The following is a 23,146-nucleotide window of genomic DNA, read 5'->3' as shown; positions in this document are numbered from 1 at the left end:
CAGCCACTCCTGTGTCGCACAAGAGCACTGTAAGATGCAAAACCTAAAACGTAATAGCACCTAAAGCTTACTGAACGCCATAATGGAGAGAGGGCTGAGACTTCCATGCTTACCCCAGCGCATACCCTGGGGAGCGAAACTGACAAATGAACTCTGCAGCGAGCGCTATATAATAAAACATCCTCACACTCAGCTTGCATCTTAAAAGTAGAGTTGCTAGCGTTACACTCTTCTTGTCGATAAGGCATTAGCTCTAAGGAGATCCCAGAGAACCCCCCCCCCCAAAAAAAGGAAATTTATGCTTACCTGATAAATTTATTTCTTTTACGATATGACTAGTCCACGAGTCTATCCCTGTAATTTAAAGTTCTCTCAATACATGAGGAACAAAAAGGGATTGGTGGTTCCACGTTAGCATAAAAACATAAAGAACAAGTAACATTTTGCAGGGCCTCTTGGTCCATCTTTACTCAGAATTGAACAAATTAGAAAAAAGGAAATTTATGCTTACCTGATAAATTTGTTTCTTTTACGATATGACTAGTTATGGGATATCACCTCCTGGTCAGCAGGAGGAGGCAAAGAGCACCACAGCAGAGCTGTATATATAGCTCCTCCCTTCCCTCCCACTCCAGTCATTCGACCGAAGTTAGGAAGAGAAAGGAAAAGCCAAGGTGCAGAGGTGACTGAAGTTTAACAAAAACTTGTCTTAAAAATTGACAGGGTTGGCCGTGGACTCGTCATATCGTAAAAGAAATAAATTTATCAGGTAAGCATAAATTTCCTTTTCTTTTACAAGATATGATGAGTCCACGGATTTCATCCTTACTTATGGGATACAATACCAAAGCTATAGGACACGGATGAAAGGGAGGGACAAGACAGGAACCTAAACGGAAGGCACCACTGCTTGAAGAACCCGTCTCCCAAAAACAGCCTTGGGCGAGGCAAAAGTGTTTAGAGACGACCAAGTTGCAGCCTTGCAAATCTGTTCCACAGAAGCATCGTTTTTAAATGCCCATGAGGAAGCCACAGCCCTAGCAGAATGAGCCGTAATTCTTTCAGGAGGCTGCTGTCTAGCAGTCTCATATGCCTAACGGATGATACTCTTCAGCCAGAAAGAAAGAGAGGTAGCCGTAGCTTTCTGACCTCTACGTTTCCCAGAAAGGACAACAAATAATGAAGATGATTGACGAAATTCTTTAGTCGCCTGCAAGTAAAACTTCAGAGCACAGACCACGTCCAAGTTATGTACCAGACGCTCCTTCTTAGAAGAAGAATCAGGTCACAATGAAGGAACAATAATTTCCTGCTTAATATTAATGTTGGAAATAACCTTAGGAAGAAAACCAGGTTTGGTACGTAACACTACCTTATCAGAATGAAAAATAAGGTAAGGAGAATCACATTGTAATGCTGAAAGCTCAGAAACTCTGCGAACAGAAGAAATAGCAACCAAAAATAAAAACTTTCCAAGATAACAATTTAATATCTATGGAAAGCATAGGTTCAAACGGAACCCCTTGAAGAACCTTAAGAACAAAAATCAAACTCCAAGGAGGAGTAATAGGTCTAAACACAGGCCTGATTGTAGTCAGGGCCTGACAAAAGGATTGAACATCTAGAATAACTGCCAGACGTTTGAGAAAGCAGAAATCTGTCCCTTTAAGGAACTTGCTGATAACCCTTTCTCCAACCCTTCTTGGAGAAAAAGATAAAATCCTAAGAATCCTAATCCTACTCCATGAGTAGCCCTTGGATCCACACCAATAAAGATATTTACGCCATACCTATGGTAAATCTTTCTAGTAACAGGCTCACGTACCTGGCTCAAGATATCAATGACCGAATCAGAGAACCCTCGCTTAGATAAAATCAAGCGGTCAATCCCCACGTAGTCAGCTGCAGAGAAATTAGATTTGGATGATGGAAGGGTCCCTGAATGATAAGGTCCTGCCACAATAGAAGCTTCCACGGCGGCAGAGAGGACATGTCCACCAAATCGGCAAACCAAGTCCTGCGAGGCCAAGCAGGAGCGATGAGAATCCCTGAAGCCCTGTCCTGTTTGACTCTAGCAATCACCCGGGGAATGGCGGAAACACATAAGCTAGGTTAAACGACTGAGGCACTGCCAAGGCATCTATCAGTTCGGCCTGAGGATCAGCTCCGGTCTGCCCCATCTGAGAATCAGGGTGGCAAAGACCTCCGGATGGAGTTCCCATTCCCTCGGATGAAACGTCTGTCTGCTCAAAAAATCCGCTTCCCAGTTGTCCACTCCTGGGATGTAGATTACTGACAGATAACAAGAGTGAGCCTCCGCCCACCGAATTAACTTGGCTACTTCTGTCATCGCTAAGGAACTCCTTGTTCCTCCCTGATGATTGATGTAAGCTACAGTCGTGACGTTGTCCGACTGGAATCTGATGAATTTGGCCGAAGCCAACTGAGGCCAAGCCTGAAGCGCATTGAATATTGTTCCCAGAATATTGATGGGAAGTAGAGACACTGACAGAGTCCACACAACCTGAGCCTTCAGGGAGTTCCAGACTGCACCCCATCCTATCAGGCTGGCGTCCGTTGCCACTATCACCCAAGAGGGTCTGCGGAAGCACGTCCCCTGTGACAGATGATCCGGCAGCAACCACCATAGGAAAAAAATCCCTTGTCTGCTGATCTAGATCTATTTGAGGAGACAAATTTGCATAATCTCCATTCATCGTCTTAGCATGCTCAGTTGTATAGGTCTGAGATGAAAACGAACAAACGGAATGATAGCCGCTACCTACCATCAACCCAATTGCCTCAAATGTATTTCCCTGTAATGGGAATCAAACTTGAGTTGTCAAAGTCTTAAGTTGTTGCTCTAAACATTATACTAATTCAGAGCACTCCATTTCGCACTGGGCCACTGACGGCCAAGGATTGGACTGAAGGATTAGGCAGGTATTCCGAACCTTTAACTCCCTGACGTTAGTCAAAAAGATCTTTATGGATTGAGAGTCAATTAGAGTTCATAAAGAAAGGAACCCTGTTCTGTGGAACTACAAACTATTTTCTATAGTCACCTCTACCCGTGAGCCCTTAGAAAAGACAGAACAATGTCGGTATGAGACCTTGTCAGTTGGTAAACCGACGTTGCCTGGATCAAAATATCGGCTAGATAGGGTGCTACTGTAATGTCCCGCAGCCTAGAACCGCCAGCAGAAACCCCAGAACCCTTTAAAAATTGATAATTGTGCCGAAAATAAGATTCACGAACTGAAAATGTACATCTGAGGATAAGGACACGAAAATGTGCATCCTTTAGATCCAAGGTAGACAAAAATTGACCCCCTGGATCAATGTAAGAAAGGTACGGATAGACTCCGTCTTGAAAGTTGGAACTCCAAGTAACCTGTTTAGGCTCTTAGGAGCTAAGATAACTCTGAAAAGTCCCTCTTTTGTGGGAACTACAAACAGATATGAAAACAATCGAGAAAGAATAAACCTTCCTCTGTGAGGAGAATTTCCGAATTTCAGCTTGTATCCCTGAGATACTTATCACAAAAACCTAGGGATCCAGACATCCCATATCCCAGTCTGGAAGAAGAAAGACAGTCTGCCCTTCATGCTGAATGGCCCTTGTTCCAAGGTAGGCGAAATCTCCAGGTGGGTATGGTTTGCGAAGACACCTTCCTGTTTAGAAGAGAGGAATGAAGGTTTCCTTTAAAATTTCGAAAGGCACAAAAATTACTCCGTCGAACCCTTTAATTTAATCTGGTAATCCTGAGGGAGGGAATGACCCTTACCTCCCGTGATGTCAGAAATAATCTCCTACAGGTCAGGCCCAAGCAGGGCCCTTCCTAGTAAGAAATAGTCAAAAAACTTAGATTTAGATGACACGTCCACAGACTAAGATTGTAACCCTAAGGGTCTGCGCGCTAAAATGGAAAATCCTGAACTCTTAGTCGCCACTTTGGTAATCTGCAGAGAAGCATCCAAAACAAAAGAATTAGCCAATTTAAGAGCTTTAATTCTGTCCTGTATCTGTCCAAAGAAGTATATTTGTAGGACTTGCATTATGGAGAGCACATAGCCACAGCTGGATTGAACTCCTAACCTTCAGCTTTCAAGGAAGCATAGTTTACCACTAAGCCATTGTGGGACACCATACACCGTCGTAACCGTGACAATGCAGGCCGCCAGTTGCGAAGACAACTGAGGAACATAAACTTCTAAAGGAGACCCTCAAATTTCTCTAGGGTCCTTGAAGGTACAACTACCCCAAAAAGGGATAATAGTTTGTTTAGCCAAGGTGGAAGTAGCTCCTATCACCTCAGGAACCGTCCGCCAATAATCCCTGATTGAATCTAGGATACATCTCCCTGAAAAACGGGAGAAGGAAAATTTTAAAAACAGCTACGCTAACCATTAGGCTACTACACCAAGACAATGCATGGAATCCTGGGAAGGGGGAAAATCCGCTGCTGCTGGATTTAAACCCCAGAACTTACCGCCATAAAAGGAGAAGTTCAGAAAAAAGTAAAAGCAATGTTTTAAGATAATTAACACAAAAGGAAACATTACTGTAACTTGAAATGCACATATTTCTGTGTCAGAAATAACCAAGAAGCATGTGAACCTTGCTAGTAATAGACATTGCAATAAACCCTAAAGCAATCATGTCTCGTGCACGCTCATAAGAAATTGCAAGGAACCGCAGAGCACCGCATGTGGGCCAAAATAACTTTATGCTATGTGTGCACTTCTTCCATTTTAAGCACAAAAGCTGCAACATACTTTAAACAGCTAAAATGCATCAGGTTTGTGTAATGCTAGTCCCTTCAGAACGTAATGGATGAATTAACATATAAACATCCAGAATACCTTGAACAAAATCAAGCCATAAAAACGCTGCTGTCTCTTTAAATGTGTAAAATACCTCACATTTGCAACTTTACAGTAGAGAAATTAAACATATGGTGTAAAGCAAGTTCAAATAAAAATCTGGTGGTACTGTGTCTTTAAATGGGAAACCAAAACGTGCATTAACATAATATTAACTGCTATAGTCAGTCCTCCTAGATGGCAAACGTAAGGGAGCTAACAAGTCTGACTCCTTTACAACTCTGCCCCAGTTCTGTCTCACCACATACAGCAGACAACGCACAGCAAATCTTTAATAGACACGCACAAGTCTCTGCTGAATTAACGCAGCCAAGAGAACCACCACATATTTGTTTATTACATAGGGAACGCACTGCATTGCTAGTCATAACGTTAACCTGGACTGACATTAGAAAAGGCGCGCAAACTCTAGTGCAACAAGCGTAGCCTTTGCTCCGCCCATCGTAGGTGTAATAACTGCAATTTCCGGGCTGAGAAAAATGGAACCGTCAGAAAGATCCATGCACCAAGGCTCCGCCCATTGTGGGCGTGCGGTGCTTAAACTCCCGGGCAATACTAAAGCAAAAAATGGAGTCTTTACATTTGCCACTTAACATGTAACCGCTCCATATAATATTAAACTTGTATTTGGGCAGACTAACGTTAGCAAGCATGCTAGAACACAAACTCTGTAAATCCCCACCGAATAAAGCTAGACATTTATCCGGACTGACTGTATCAAAAACACTGTGAGAGCAGTACAAGAAAGGTGTCCGTTTCCCTGCCGTTAAAACAGAACTCTCCCAAGAAGAGACCACCGTCTCAGCACAATAAGAGCCCTTTCGTAACACAGCTCTTGATATGTGTGCATGCAATATAGTGCTTACTTACTAAAGTTAGCACTTACCTGGAATGCTGAGCGACAGCATGGCAGTCCAGCAGGTATTCAGAGGTCCTCTCCCTACCATAGCACTGTGGACAAAGATCAGCCTGAGTTAAAAGTGCTCAGGCTATCTAGATTGGGGCAGCAAACATTTATAGGAGGCACAGCGAGAATTTTGTCCCACCAGTCCCTATTGCTCCAAAGCCACCAAATGCTTCTCTTTTTGAATTGAAGAGACTGATCTGGTTTAGGCTACACCCCAGCACAAAGTAGCACTCAGTGGCACTACTTTAAAAAATAATAAACTCTTGATTGAAGATTCTAAACTAACACCTCACTTTACCTCTTCCTATCACTAACACAGGCAAAGAGAATGACTGGGGTGGGAGGGAAGGGAGGAGCTATATATATATACAGCTCTGCTGTGGTGCTCTTTGCCTCCTCCTGCTGACTAGGAGGCGATATCCCATAAGTAAGGATGAAATCCGTGGACTCGTCATATCTTGAAAAAGAAAAAAAAGACTGCTTCCCGTGTACATACCCACAGCAAATAGCCAGTATGTAGGAAGTAATGCAGCATTAACTTAAATGCTGCAGATCTTGACATTGCAATCAGGTCCTATGTTCTGAAACTTTCAGCATAAGAACACATCCAGAAGATAACTCATGAGCAACAGAAGGAGACTAGGGAACTTCCCTGTGACCCCTGGACTGCTTAGCCAACACTCAAACCCTGAGATGGTCAAAGGACTGCAAGGTATCCTACCCTCTCTTCCAGGAACTATCCATTGCTTGTAAAAGTAAGATTATCTGCAGAGCAGCATTATCTCTGCTTACCTCCTAGACAAGGAAAATAACTACTGGGAGGGAAGGGGGAAGTAGGAGGAATAGTTAAAAGCTCTGGTGGGGTTTTTTTTTTTGCCTCCTCCTGGTGGCCAGGTGATGTAACTCATATGTTAGAAATAATTTTCATGGACCCCCACTACCATTAGAAAGAAAAATTATATTGCAAAGTTCTCTCATACCCAACTAAACTTTTGATACAAACATATCAAGGCATTTACTGCCCCTTTATGCTCTTTAGAAGACTGTTTAGAAAACATATACATTTGCAAAGAACACAAATCACTTTACTTTTAGCAATTTACCTTTGGTGTTTGACTTCGTAATACTTCCATTAAGGTCTTGCTTAATTGGGCTGAGTGCTTCATTTTCCTCAGGACAGAGGTATACTTCAATAGCACCTTGAGTACTGGACAAATGAATCTGCAAGCTCTGCAAAAAAGGACAAAATAATCAGCACAATATAGCAAAAATGATTTACTTATGAAAATTTGCAAAATGCAAAAGCTTTCAACAATTCCAAAAAAAGCAAGTTTAACCCCTTAATGACCACAGCACTTTTCCATTTTCTGTCCGTTTGGGACCAAGGCTATTTTTACATTTTTGCGGTGTTTGTGTTTAGCTGTAATTTTCCTCTTACTCATTTACTGTACCCACACATATTATATACCGTTTTTCTCGCCATTAAATGGACTTTCAAAATATACCATTATTTTCATCATATCTTATAATTTACTATAAAAAATATTATAAAATATGAGGAAAAAATGGAAAAAAAAACACACTTTTTCTAACTTTGACCCCCAAAATCTGTTACACATCTACAACCACCAAAAACACCCATGCTAAATAGTTTCTAAATTTTGTCCTGAGTTTAGAAATACCCAATGTTTACATGTTCTTTGCTTTTTTTGCAAGTTATAGGGCCATAAATACAAGTAGCACTTTGCCATTTCCAAACCACTTTTTTTCAAAATTAGCGCTAGTTACATTGGGACACTAATATCTTTCAGGAATCCCTGAATATCCATTGACATGTATATATTTTTTTTTAGAAGACATCCCAAAGTATTGATCTAGGCCCATTTTGGTATATTTCATGCCACCATTTCACCGCCGAATGCGATCAAATAAAAAATTTTTTTTACTTTTTCACAAATTTTTTCACAAACTTTAGGTTTCTCACTGAAATTATTTACAAACAACTCATGAAATTATGGAATAAATGGTTGTAAATGCTTCTCTGGGATCCCCTTTGTTCATAAATAGCAGACATATATGGCTTTGGCTTTGCTTTTTGGTAATTAGAAGGCTGCTAAATGCCACTGCGCACTACACGTGTATTATGCCCAGCAGTGAATGGGTTAATTAGGGAGCATGTAGGGAGCTTCTAGGGTTAATTTTAGCTCTAGTGTAGTAGACAACCCCAAGTATTGATCTAGGCCCATTTTGGTATATTTCATGCCACCATTTCACCGCCAAAAGCAATCAAATAAAAAAAAATTGTTCACTTTTTCAAACTTTAGGTTTCTCACTAAAATTATTTACAAACAGCTTGTGCAATTATGGCACAAATGGTTTTAAATGCTTCTCTGGGATCCCCTTTGTTCAGAAATAGCAGACATATATGGCTTTGGCGTTGCTTTTTGGTAATTATAAGGCCGCTAAATGCTGCTGCGCATCACATGTGTATTATGGCCAGCAGTGAAGGGGTTAATTAGGTAGTTTGTAGGGAGCTTGCAGGGTTAATTTTAGCTTTAGTGTAGAGATCAGACTCCCACCTGACACATCCCACCCCCTGATCCCTCCCAAACAGCTCTCTTCCCTCCCCCACCATTAGAAGGCTGCTAAATGCCACTGCGCACCACACGTGTTTTATGCCCAGCAGTGAAGGGGTTAATTAGGGAGCATGTAGGGAGCTTGTATGGTTAATTTTAGCTTTAGTGTAGTGTAGTAGACAACCCCAAGTATTGATCTAGGCCCATTTTGGTATATTTCATGCCACCATTTCACCACCATATGCAATCAAATTTAAAAAAACGTTAAATTTTTCACAATTTTAGGTTTCTCACTGAAATTATTTACAAACAGCTTGTGCAATTATGGCACAAATGGTTGTAAATGCTTCTCTGGGATCCCCTTTGTTCAGAAATAGCAGACATATATGACTTCGGCGTTGCTTTTTGGTAATTAGAAGGCCGCTAAATGCTGCTGCGCATCACACGTATATTATGGCTAGCAGTGAAGGGGTTAATTAGGTAGTTTGTAGGGAGCTTGCAGGGTTAATTTTAGCTTTAGTGTAGAGATCAGCCTCCCACCTGACGCATCCCACCCCCTGATCCCTCCCAAACAGCTCCCTTCCCTCCCCCACCCCACAATTGTCCCCGCCATCTTAAGTACTGGCAGAAAGTCTGCCAGTACTAAAATAAAAGGTATTAAAAAAAAAATAATAATAATTTTTTTTTAGCATATTTACATATGCTGCTATGTAGGGTCCCCCCTTAGCCCCCAACCTCCCTGATCCCCCCAAAATAGCTCCCTAACCCTCCCCCTCTGCCTTATTGGGGCCATCTTGGGTACTGGCAGCTGTCTGCCAGTACCCAGTTTGCAAATAAAAATGTTTTTTTTATTATTATTTTTTATTTGTTTCTGTAGTGTAGCTTCCCCCCCACAGTCCAATACCCCACCAGCCAAACCGATCAACAAATATATAAACCCCTTTGATCCCCACTTCTAAGAAAAAACTTTCTGTAGCGTAGTGGTGTGGAAAGCAGCTGGATCGCTTCCAGCTGCTTTCCACACCGAGGACGTGCAGGGTACGTCCTCAGGCGTTAACTGCCTTTTTTTTTTGAGGACGTACCCTGCACGTCCTCGGTCATTAAGGGGTTAAAAAGAACTTTCACACAACCCTTATTTATGAAGGTCTTTAGTATTTAATAGCTATCTGAAGGGAAGGAACACCCAAGAATTATGTATGGTAATGAGGCCATATACATTATGCAAGGTCTCCATTAATGCAAGTACAGTATTGTCTGACATCACAAATTGGCAGTTATAGGAAGTGTGAAACAGAGAATGGTTATTTCTAAGCATTTAAAACTTTGTTAACATTGACTTAATGCAACAAATTATGCTTATATTTTTTTTTTATTTGAATGCCCATTAAATTAAGAAAAACAAAATTTATGTTTACCGACAAATTTATTTATTTCTTGACACGGCAAGTCCATGGATCATCAGTAATTACTGTTGGGAATATCACTCCTGGCCAGCAGGAGGAGGCAAAGGGCACCACAGCAGAGCTGTTAAGTATCACTTGCCTTCCCACAAACCCCAGTAATTCGACCAAGTGAAAGGAGAGAAAGGAAATAAGGTGCAGAGGTGCCCAAGGTTTATATATCAAAAAAAAAATCTAAAAAAACCAAAAACAAAACAGGGCGGGCCGTGGACTCACCGTGTCAAGAAATAAATACATTTATCAGGTAAGCATACAATTTGTTTTCTTTCTAATGACACAGAGTCCACTGATCATCATCAATTACTGTTGGGAATCAATACCCAAACTAGATGACACAGATAAGGGAGGGACAAGACAGGCAACTTAAACAAAAGGCACCACTGCTTAAAAACCCTTTCTCCCAAAAACATAAAATTATGCTTACCTGATAATTTAATTTCCATTGAGGGGAGGAGAGTCCACGGCTTCATTCATAACTGTTGGGAATTATGAATCTGGCCACCAGGAGGAGGCAGACACACCCCAGCCAAAGGCTTAAATACCCCCCACTCCCCTCGTCGTTCTGCCGAGGGAACAAGGAACAGTAGGAGAAATAGGGTATAAATGGTGCCAGAAGATAAACTAAATTTAGGTCCGCTCATCGGAGATATGGGCGGGAGCCGTGGACTCTCCTCCCATCGATGGAAATGAAATCATCAGGTAAGCATAATTTAGGTTTTCCATCTAAAAGGGGAGGAGAGTCCACAGCTTCATTCATTACTGTTGGGAACATATACCCAAGCTCTAGAGGACACTGAATGAAACCGGGAGGGAAAAGGCAGACCCTAATCTGAGGGTACCACAGCCTGTAAAACCTCTCTCCCAAAAACAGCTTCCGCAGAAGCAAAAACGTCAAATTTGTAATGAGGACCTGGTAGCCTCCTTACAAATTTGCTCCACAGAGGCCTCATTCTTGAAGGCCAAAGACAAAGCCACAGCTCTAGTCGAATGAGCCGTGATCCTGAGGAGGCTTATGTCCCGCTGTCTCATAGGCCAAGCGAATCAATCTCCTCAACCAAAAAGGACAAAGAAGTAGAAGAGGCTTTCTACAGAAGACTGTCTGAAATCCTTTGTAGCTTGAAGATAGAACTTCAGGGCACAAATCACATCCAGTTTATGAAGTAACCTCTCCTTAGAAAAAGGGTTAGGACACAAAGAAGGAACCACATTTCCTGATTGATGTTACGGTTGGACACTTCCTTGGGAAGAAACCCCAAACCAGTGCGAAGCACAGCCTTATCCGCATGAAAAAACAGATAAGGAGGCTCACATTGCAAGGCAGCCAGTTTAGAGAACCTTCCAGGACAGAATTTTAAAGTCAATGGAATGCATAGGCTCAAACGGAACCTTCTGTAATACCTTAAGAACCAAGTTTAAGCTCCATTGGGGAGCAGACTGTCTAAAGACAGGCCTGATTCTAGACAGAACCTGAACAAAAGATTGGATGTCAGGGAGCTCAGCGAGTCTCCTATGCAACAAGACTGATAATGCCGAAATCGGTCCCTTTAAGGAACTGGTGGCAAAGACACTTCTCCGAACCATCCTGGAGAAAGACAGAATCCTGGATACCTTCACCTCATGCCAAGGATATCCATGCTTCTCACACCAGGACAAATAAGTTCTCCACACCTTATGGTAGATGTGACGAGTGACTAGCTTCCTTGCCTGAATTAGAGCATCAATCACACTCTCAGAAAACCCTCTTTTGACCAAGACTAGGCATTCAATCTCCACGCAGGCAGCCTCAGAGAATCGAGATTTTGAGGATGAAAAAAGGGTCCTGTTCCAGCAGATCCCTGCGACAGGGTAACCTCCACGGCGGAGAGGATGATCCCCACCAGATCCGCAAACCACGTCCTCCGGGGCCACGATGGAGCAATCAGAATGGCTGAAGATCACTCCTGTTTGATGCGTGCCACTACACGAGGTAGAAGTGGTAACGGTGGAAAAATGGGAGCTAGGCTGAACCCCCAAGGTACCGCTAAGGCATCTACCAGCTCTGCCTGGGGATCCCTGGACCTCGACCCGTATTGATGTAGCTTGCAATTGAGTCTGGACGCCATGAGATCCATCTCCAGCATTCCCCACCTTAGACAAATCTCTGCGAACACTTCAGGGTGAAGAGACCATTCATGGCTAGGGAGCTCCTCGTACTCCCCTGATGGTTGATATAAGCCACTGAGATTATGTTGTCGGCCTGCAATCTGATGAAGCTTAACGACCCCAGAGGAGGCCGTGCCTTCAGAGCATTGTAGATTGCTCGGAGTTCCAGAATATTTATTAGAAGGAGAGAGACTCCTCCCAGGACCAATTTTCCTTGTGCCATCCTGGCACCCCAAACAGCTCCACATCCTGCCAGACTCACGTCCATGGTCACAATCTCCCAGGACGGTCTCAAGAAGGATGTCCCCATGGACAGTTGCTCCGGGCGGATAGATCTGAATGATATCCGTTCCACTGTCTCAATATGCACAATTGAAGATGTCTGAGATGGAACCTGGCGAATGGAATGACATCTATGCTGGAAACCATGAGTCCGATCACCTCCATACACTGAACCACTGAGGGGCTTGAGGAGGACTGAAGGGCAAGACAAGAGGACGCAATCTTCCTGCGTCGATGGTCTGTGAGAAATATTTTCATGGACATAGAGTCTATTATCGTGCCCAGGAACTCCACCCTGTTGCTGGGAACCAGGGAACTCTTTCCTGAGTTGATCTTCCAACCGTGAGATTGGAGCAAAAGATGAAGCACCCTTGAATGATCCTCTGCCAGACTGAGCGACGGCGCCTGGACTAGGATGTCGTCCAGATATGGCGCCACAGCAATGCCTCTGAATCTGGCCTCTGCAAGTAGCACCCCCTGAACCTTCGTGAAGACTCTCGGGGCCGTCGCCAGACCAAAGTGTTGGTCCAGAAACACAAATCTTAGAAACTTGAAGTGGTCCCTGTGAATTGGCACATGAAGGTAAGCATCCTTCAAGTCTATAGTGGTCATGAACTTGCCCTCTTGAACTAGGGGAAGAATAGCTTTGATAGTTTCCATTTTGAACGATGGAACACTCAAACTTGTTTAAACACTTTAGGTCCAGAATCGGGCGGAACGTGCCCTTCTTTAGAACCACAAAAAGATTTGAATAGTACCCTAGACCCCTTTCTGCTTGGGGTACTGGTACGTTAACACCTAGAGAGGAGAGATCCCTCACACATTCTAGAAAGGCTTCTGTCTATTCTGGTCTTGAAGACAGGTTTGACGGGAGGAATCTTCCCCTGGGCGGATGGAATCTGAACCCTATCCTGTAACCCTGGGCGACAACTTCCGGAACCCAAGGGTCCTGAACGTTCTGCAACCATGATTCTGAGAAGAGATAATCTGCCCCCTACTTGGTCCGAAGACCGGTTTATTTTGCAACGCGTTTCTCAGTCTATTCCAGACCGTTTCATCAGGCCTGATGAAACGGTCTGGAATAGACTGAGAAATGCGTTGCAAAATAAATACTGTTTGTTTTATACCACGACCCGGTATTTATGCTTCTTTCCACGATCCACTTGTTTTTGAAACAGGACTTTTACCACGGAACCTTTCATACACTGACACTGTCAGTTTTGGAGAAAAGTCTCGGTGGCGTGAGTGCAGCAGGAGAACACCTATAAGCTTGCAGCTCACCTGGTCCGGCCATTGGCCCTAAAAAACGTGGGTGCTACTTTCTAGACGCCTATCTGGATTCCACAGGTCCTCTGGGTGAGAACTCCAGCGTACTGACTGCTGGAATTTGAATGTCAGCCTGCTTTATCGCACCTTATTCATTTAAGGTGCCACTTTCCTTGTGAGTAGTTTTTTGCACATCACTTTTATATTTGTTGTTTGAACGATTCACACTATGTTGGCGCCCTCATTTTTGAATGCCCATGAGGAAGCAACCGCCCTAGTGGAATGAGCCGTAGCTCTTTCAGGAGGCTGCTGTCCAGCAGTCTCATATGTAAAACGGATGATACTCCTCAACCAAAAAGAAAGAGGTAGCCGTAGCCTTCTGACCTTTACGTTTTCCCGAGAAAATAACAAACAGAGAAGAATGACGAAAATCTTTAGTAAAACTTCAAAGCACGGACTAAGTCCAAATTATGCAGAAGCCTTTCCTTCTGAGAAGGAGGATTAGGGCACAAGGAAGGAACAATCTCTTGATTAATGTTCTTATCTGAAACAACCTTAAGAAGAAACCCAAGTTTAGTACGTAACACCACCTTATCTGAATGAAAAATAAGGTAAGGCGAATTATATTGTAATGCCGAAAGATCAGATACTCTTCGAGCAGAGGAAATGGCAACAAGAAATAAAAAAAACTTTCCAAGACAACAACTTAATCTCTATGGAATGCATAGGTTCAAACGGAACCCCTTGAAGAACTTAAGAACTAAATTCAAACTCCATGGAGGAGCAATTGGTTTAAAAAAAGGCCTGATTCGAATCAAAGCCTGACAAAAAGATTGAATATCTGGGACATCTGCCAGACGCTTATGCAACAGAATAAATAAAGCAGAAATCTGACCCTTAAGGGAACTCGCTGATAAACCCTTCTCCAATCCTTCTTGGAGAAAAGACAAAATTCTGGGAATCCTAACTCTACTCCATGAGTAGCCCTTGGATTCACACCGATAAAGATATTTACGCCATATCTTATGGTAAAGCTTCCTAGTTACCGGTTTACGTGCCTGAATTAAGTTATCTATCACAGAATCAGAGAAACCTCGCTTGGATAGGATTAAGCGTTCAATCTCCAAGCAGTCAGCTTCAGAGAAACTAGATTTGGGTGAAGGAAGGGCCCCTGAATAAGAAGGTCCTTCCTCAACGGTAGTGTCCCAGATGACATGTCCACCAGATCGGCATACAAAATCCTGCGAGGCCACGCAGGAGCGATGAGGATCACTGATGCCCTCTCCTGTTTGATTCGAGCAATAACCCGGGGAAGAAGAGCAAACAAGGGGAATAGATATGCTAGGTTGAAGGACCAAAGCATCTATCAGTTTGGCCTGGGAATCCCTGGACCCGTATCTCGGAAGCTTTGCATTCTGATGAGATGCCATGAGATCCAATGCCGGCCGACCCCATTTGAGAATCATAATGGAAAATATTTCCGGATGAAGTTCCCACTCTCCCGGATGAAAGGTTTGTCTGCTCAGAAAAATCTGCCTCACAATTTTCCACCCCTGGGATATGGATCGCTGACAGATGGCAATAATGGGCCTCCGCCCACCGGATTATCTTGGCTACTTCAGTCATCACCAAGGAACTCCTCATTCCTCCCTGATTGATGTAAGCCACTGTAGTTATGTTGTCCGACTGGAATCTGATGAATTGAACCGAAGCCAACTGAGGCCAGGCCCGAAGAGCATTGAAGATCGCCCTCAGCGCTAGAATGTTAATGGGAAGAAGAGACTACCTGAGTGCATACTCCCTGAGCTTTTAAAGAGCCCCTGACTGCTCCCCATCCTAAAAGGCTGGCGTCCGTTGTCACAATTACCCATGAAGGTCTGCGAAAGCACGCCCCCTGGGATAGATGATCCAGAGACCACCACCATTGAAGAGAGTCCCTCGTCTCTTGTTCTAGGGTTATTTGAAGAGACAAATCCGTATAATCTCCATTCCACTGCCTGAGCATGCTTAACTGCCTGAGGTGAAACCGAGCAAACGGAATGATGTCCATTGCCGCTACCATCAATCCGATAACCTCCATGCACAGAGCCACTGACGGTCGAGGAGTGGACTGAAGGACTCTACATGTATTCAGAATCTTGGACTTTCTGACCTTTGTCAGAAAAATTCTCATGGATATAGAGTCGATTAGAGTTCCTAAGGATACCCTTGTCTGTGGAATTAAACTCTTTTCCAGATTTACCTTCCACACGTGAGTTCTAAGGAAGGATAGCACAATGTCGGTATGGGACCTTGTTTGCTGATAAGATGACGCCTGAATTAGAATATCGTCCAGATAAGGCGCCACCGCAATGCTCCGCGGTCTTAGAACCGCAAGCAGAAACCCCAGGACTTGTGAAAATTCTGGGTGCCGTGGCCAGACCGAAAGGAAGAGCCACGAACTGAAAATGTTTGTCCAGAAAGGTAAACCTCAGGAACTTGTGATGATCTCTGTGGATAGGAACATGAAGATATTCATACTTTAGATCCACTGTCGTCATAAATTGACCCTCTTGGATCAATAGAAGAATGGTACGAATAGTTTCCATCTTGAAAGATGGAACTCTGAGAAACTTGTTTAGACTCTTGAGGTCTAATATAGGCCTGAAGGTTCCCTCCTTTTTGGGAACTACAAACAGATTTGAATAAAAACTCTGTCCCTGTATCGGAACGCCTCTCTTCATCTGGTCTGCAGATAGTCTTGAAACAAGGAATCTTCCTCAGGGAAAGGAATTTTTGAATTCCAGCTTGTATCCCTGAGACACTATTTCTATAGCCCAGGGATCCTGAACATATCGCACCCAAGCCTGAATGAAGAAAGAAAGCCTGCCCCCTACCAGATCCGATCCCAGATCAGGGGCAAACCCTTCATGCTGACTTGGAAGCAGCAGCAGGTTTCTTGGATTGTTTACCCTTGTTCCACGATTGGTTGGGTCTCCAGGTGGATTTGGATTGCGAATAGTTTCCTTCCTGCTTAGAGGAAGAAGAAAAGGAGTTTCCCTTGAAATTTCAAAAGGAACGAAAAACATAATTTATGTAAGAACTTACCTGATAAATTCATTTCTTTCATATTAGCAAGAGTCCATGAGCTAGTGATGTATGGGATATACATTCCTACCAGGAGGGGCAAAGTTTCCCAAACCTCAAAATGCCTATAAATACACCCCTCACCACACCCACAAATCAGTTTAACGAATAGCCAAGAAGTGGGGTGATAAGAAAAAAGTGCGAAAGCATAAAAAATAAGGAATTGGAATAATTGTGCTTTATACAAAAAAATCATAACCACCACAAAAAGGGTGGGCCTCATGGACTCTTGCTAATATGAAAGAAATGAATTTATCAGGTAAGTTCTTACATAAATTATGTTTTCTTTCATGTAATTAGCAAGAGTCCATGAGCTAGTGACGTATGGGATAATGACTACCCAAGATGTGGATCTTTCCACGCAAGAGTCACTAGAGAGGGAGGGATAAAATAAAGACAGCCAATTCCGCTGAAAAATAATCCACACCCAAAATAAAGTTTAAATTATAAGAAGAAGATTCAAACTGAAACAGCTGCCTGAAGTACTTTTCTACCAAAAACAGCTTCAGAAGAAGAAACACATCAAAATGGTAGAATTTAGTAAAAGTGTGCAAAGAAGACCAAGTTGCTGCTTTGCAAATCTGATCAACCGAAGCTTCATTCCTAAACGCCCAGGAAGTAGAAACTGACCTAGTAGAATGAGCTGTAATCCTTTGAGGCGGAGTTTTACCCGACTCAACATAAGCATGATGAATTAAAGATTTCAACCAAGATGCCAAAGAAATGGCAGAGGCCTTCTGACCTTTCCTAGAACCGGAAAAGATAACAAATAGACTAGAAGTCTTTCGGAAATTCTTAGTAGCTTCAACATAATATTTCAAAGCTCTAACAACATCCAAAGAATGCAATGATCTCTCCTTAGAATTCTTAGGATTAGGACACAATGAAGGAACCACGATTTCTCTACTAATGTTGTTAGAATTCACAACCTTAGGTAAAAATTCAAAAGAAGTTCGCAACACCGCCTTATCCTGATGAAAAATCAGAAAAGGAGACTCACAAGAAAGAGCAGATAATTCAGAAACTCGTCTGGCAGAAGAGATAGCCAAAAGGAACAAAACTTTCCAAGAAAGTAATTTAATGTCCAACGAATGCATAGGTTCAAACGGAGGAGCTTGAAGAGCCCCCAGAACCAAATTCAAACTCAAAGGAGGAGAAATTGACTTAATGACAGGTTTTATACGAACCAAAGCTTGTACAAAACAATGAATATCAGGAAGATTAGCAATCTTTCTGTGAAAAAGAACAGAAAGAGCAGAGATTTGTCCTTTCAAGGAACTTGCAGACAAACCTTTATCCAAACCATACTGAAGAAATTGGAAAATTCTCGGAATTCTAAAAGAAAGCCAGGAAAAATGATGAGAAAGACACCAAGAAACATAAGTCTTCCAGACTCTATAATATATCTCTCTGGATACAGATTTACGAGCCTGTAACATAGCATTAATCACAGAGTCAGAGAAACCTCTTTGACTAAGAATCAAGCGTTCAATCTCCATACCTTTAAATTTAAGGATTTGAGATCCTGATGGAAAAAAGGACCTTGCGACAAAAGGTCTGGTCTTAACTGAAGAGTCCACGGTTGGCAAGAGGCCATCCGGACAAGATACACATACCAAAACCTGTGAGGCCATGCTGGAGCTACCAGCAGAACAAACGAGCATTCCTTCAGAATCTTGGAGATTACTCTTGGAAGAAGAACTAGAGGCGGAAAGATATAGGCAGGATGATACTTCCAAGGAAGTGACAATGCATCCACTGCTTCCGCTTGAGGATCCCTGGATCTGGACAGATACCTGGGAAGTTTCTTGTTTAGACGAGAGGCCATCAGATCTATTTCTTGAAGTCCCCACATTTGAACAATCTGAAGAAATACCTCTGGGTGAAGAGACCATTCGCCCGGATGTAACGTTTGGCGGCTGAGATAATCCGCTTCCCAATTGTCTATACCTGGGATATGAACCGCAGAAACTAGACAGGAGCTGGATTCCGCCCATACCAGAATTCGAGATACTTCCTTCATAGCCAGAGGACTGTGGGTCCCTCCTTGATGATTGATGTATGCCACAGTTGTGACATTGTCTGAAAACAAATGAACGATTCTCTCTTTAGAAGAGGCCATGACTGAAGAGCTCTGAAAATTGCACGGAGTTCCGAAATATTGATCGGTAATCTCACCTCCTGAGATTCCCAAACCCCTTGTGCTGTCAGAGACCCCCAAACAGCTCCCCAACCTGTCAGACTTGCATCTGTTGAAATTACAGTCCAGGTCGGAAGAACAAAGAAGCCCCCTGAACTAAACGATGGTGATCTGTCCACCACATCAGAGAGTGTCGTACAATCGGTGTTAAAGATATTAATTGAGATATCTTTGTGTAATCCCTGCACCACTGGTTCAGCATACAGAGCTGAAGAGGTCGCATGTGAATACGAGCAAAGGGGATCGCGTCCGATGCTGCAGTCATAAAGACCTAGAATTTCCATGCATAAAGCTACCGAAGGGAATGATTGTGACTGAAGGTTTCGACAAGCTGATATCAACTTTAGACGTCTCTTGTCTGTCAAAGACAGAGTCATGGACACTGAATCTATCTGAAAACCTAAAAAGGTTACCCTTGTCTGAGGAATCAATGAACATTTTGGTAAATTGATCCTCCAACCATGATCTTGAAGAAACAACACAAGTCGATTCGTATGAGATTCTGCTAAATGTGAAGACTGAGCAAGTACCAAGATATCGTCCAAATAAGGAAATACCACAATACCCTGTTCTCTGATTACAGACAGAAGGGCACCGAGAACCTTTGTAAAAATTCTTGGGGCTGTAACTAGGCCAAACGGTAGAGCCACAAACTGGTAATGCTTGTCTAGGAAAGAGAATCTCAGAAACTGATAGTGATCTGGATGAATCGGAATATGCAGATATGCATCCTGTAAATCTATTATGGACATATAATGCTCTTGCTGAACAAAAGGCAGGATAGTCCTTACAGTTACCATTTTGAATGTTGGTATCCTTACATAACGATTCAATATTTTTAGATCCAGAACTGGTCTGAAGGAATTCTCCTTCTTTGGTACAATGAAGAGATTTGAATAAAACCCCAGCCCCTGTTCCAGAACTGGAATAATTACTCCAGCCAACTCTAGATCTGAAACACATTTCAGAAATGCTTGAGCCTTCGCTGGGTTTACTGGGACACGGGAAAGAAAAAATCTCTTTGCAGGAGGCCTTATCTTGAAGCCAATTCTGTACCCTTTTGAAACAATGTTCTGAATCCAGAGATTGTGAACGGAATTGAACCAAATTTCTTTGAAAAAACGTAATCTGCCCCCTACCAGCTGAGCTGGAATGAGGGCCGCACCTTCATGTGGACTTGGGAGCTGGCTTTGGTTTTCTGAAAGGCTTGGATTTATTCCAGACTGGAGATGGTTTCCAAACTGATACCGCTCCTGAGGATGAAGGATCAGGCTTTTGTTCCTTGTGACGAAAGGAACGAAAACGATTATTAGACCTAAATTTACCTTTAGATTTTTTATCCTGTGGTAAAAAAGTTCCTTTCCCTCCAGTAACAGTTGAGATAATAGAATCCAACTGAGAACCAAATAATTTATTACCCTGGAAAGAAAGGGAAAGCAGAGTAGACTTAGAAGACATATCAGCATTCCAAGTTTTAAGCCATAAAGCTCTTCTAGCTAAAATAGCTAGAGACATATACCTGACATCAACTCTAATGATATCAAAGATGGCATCACAAATAAAATTATTAGCATGTTGTAGAAGAATAATAATGCTATGAGAATTATGATCTGTTACTTGTTGCGCTAAAGCTTCTAACCAAAAGGTTGAAGCTGCAGCAACATCTGCTAAAGATATAGCAGGTCTAAGAAGATTACCTGAACACAAATAAGCTTTTCTTAGAAAGGATTCAATTTTCCTATCTAAAGGATCCTTAAAGGAAGTACCATCTGCCGTAGGAATAGTAGTACGCTTAGCAAGAGTAGAGACAGCCCCATCAACCTTAGGGATTTTGTCCCAAAATTCTAATCTTTCAGATGGCACAGGATATATATTGCTTAAAACGTTTAGAAGGAGTAAATGAATTACCCAAATTATTCCATTCCCTGGAAATTACTTCAGAAATAGCACCAGGGACAGGAAAAACTTCTGGAATAACTACAGGAGATTTAAAAACCTTATCTAAACGTTTAGATTTAGTATCAAGAGGACTAGAATCCGCAATTTCTAATGCAATTAGGACTTCTTTAAGTAAAGAACGAATAAATTCAATTTTAAATAAATATGAAGATTTATCAGCATCAACCTCTGAGACAGAATCCTCTGAATCAGAAGAACCAATATCAGTATCAGAATGATGATGTTCATTTAAAAATTCATCTGAAAAATGAGAAGTTTTAAAAGACTTTTTATGTTTACTAGAAGGAGGAATAACAGACAGCCTTCTCAATGGATTTAGAAACAAAATCTCTTATGTTATCAGGAACACTCTGAGTATTAGATGTTGACAGAACAGCAACAGGTAATGTAACAGTACTAAAGGAAATATTATCTGCATTAGCAAGTTTGTCATGACAAACAGTACAAACAGCTGGAGGAACAGATACCAAAAGTTTACAGCAGATACACTTAGCTTTGGTAGCTCCAGCACCAGGCAGGGATTTTCCAGAAGTATCTTCTGACTCAGCTTCAACGTGGGACATCTTGCAATATGTAATAGAAAAAAACAATATATAAAGCAAAATTGATCAAATTCCTTAAATGACAGTTTCAGGAATGGGAAAAAAAATGCCATAGAACAAGCTTCTAGCAACCAGAAGCACAAAATAATGAGACTTAAATAATGTGGAGACAAAAGTGACGCCCATATTTTTTTAGCGCCAAAAAAGACGCCCACATTATTTGGCGCCTAAATGCTTTTGGCGCCAAAATGACGCCACATCCGGAACGCCGACACCTTTGGCGCAAAAAAAACGTCAAAAATGACGCAACTTCCGGCGACACGTATGACGGCAGAAACAGAAAAAAAATTTTGCGCCAAAAAAGTCCGCGCCAAGAATGACGCAATAAAATGAAGCATTTTCAGCCGCCGCAAGCCTAACAGCCCACAGGGAAAGACAAATTTTTAAGGTAAGAAAAAATTATTCATTCATATGCATTATCCCAAATATGAAACTGACTGTCTGAAATAAGGAACGTTGAACATCCTGAGTCAAGGCAAATAAATGTTTGAATACATATATTTAGAACTTTATATAAAAGTGCCCAACCATAGCTTAGACTCTAAGCCTTAGAGTGTCACAGAAAATAAGACTTACTTACCCTAGGACACTCATCTACACGTAGTAGAAAGCCAAACCAGTACTGAAACGAGAATCAGTAGAGGAAATGGTATATATAAGAGTATATCGTCGATCTGAAAAGGGAGGAAAGAGATGAATCTCTACGACCGATAACAGAGAACCTATGAAATAGACCCCGTAGAAGGAGATCACTGCATTCAAATAGGCAATACTCTCCTCACATCCCTCTGACATTCACTGCACGCTGAGAGGAAAACCGGGCTCCAACCTGCTGCGGAGCGCATATCAACGTAGAATCTAGCACAAACGTACTTCACCACCTCCATAGGAGGCAAAGTTTGTAAAACTGATTTGTGGGTGTGGTGAGGGGTGTATTTATAGGCATTTTGAGGTTTGGGAAACTTTGCCCCTCCTGGTAGGAATGTATATCCCATACGTCACTAGCTCATGGACTCTTGCTAATTACATGAAAGAAATTACTTTATCGATCTTTCTGTTAGGACAGAAGGAAGGAACAACAATCTCCTGATTAATGTTCCGATCGGAAACAACCTTAGGAAGAAATCCTAATTTAGTACGTAAAAACTACCTTATCTGAATGGAAAATAGGATAAGGAGACTCACACTGTAATGCCGAGAACTCTGACACTCTACGAGCTGAAGAAATGGCAACAAGAATAAAACCTTCCAAGATAATAACTTAATATCTAAGGGATGAAAACGCTCAAAACGGAGCCCCCTGAAGACTCTGAGAACTAAATTTAGACTCCATGGAGGAGTAACTAGTTTAACCACAGGCCTGATTCTGACCAAGGCCTGACATAAGGACTATACATCTGGGCATCCGCCAGATGCTTGTGTAACAAAAACATAATTTATGTAAGAACTTACCTGATAAATTCATTTCTTTCATATTAGCAAGAGTCCATGAGCTAGTGACGTATGGGATATACATTCCTACCAGGAGGGGCAAAGTTTCCCAAACCTCAAAATGCCTATAAATACACCCCTCACCACACCCACAATTCAGTTTAACGAATAGCCAAGAAGTGGGGTGATAAAAAAGTGCGAAAGCATATAAAATAAGGAATTGGAATAATTGTGCTTTATACAAAATCATAACCACCACAAAAAAAGGGCGGGCCTCATGCTAATATGAAAGAAATGAATTTATCAGG

The 23,146-nt window shown here is 42.2% G+C and overlaps 1 protein-coding gene across 1 annotated transcript in view; it reads right to left on the bottom strand.

Annotated features, from left to right (window-relative positions):
* The window catches only part of E2F3 (E2F transcription factor 3), a 121,804-nt gene that overhangs the window by 5,599 nt on the left and 93,059 nt on the right, over window positions 1-23,146 (bottom strand). Inside the window, exon 6 of the mRNA XM_053714791.1 lies at window positions 6,898-7,024. Coding sequence (XP_053570766.1) covers window positions 6,898-7,024 — 127 coding nt within the window. The remainder of the gene's footprint in view (window positions 1-6,897; window positions 7,025-23,146) is intronic.

Source organism: Bombina bombina, chromosome 5, assembly GCF_027579735.1.
Source record: "Bombina bombina isolate aBomBom1 chromosome 5, aBomBom1.pri, whole genome shotgun sequence".
Lineage (NCBI taxonomy): Eukaryota > Metazoa > Chordata > Amphibia > Anura > Bombinatoridae > Bombina > Bombina bombina.
The sequence above is the reverse complement of the archived record's forward strand: the minus strand, read 5'-3'. Positions and strand labels throughout refer to the sequence as shown.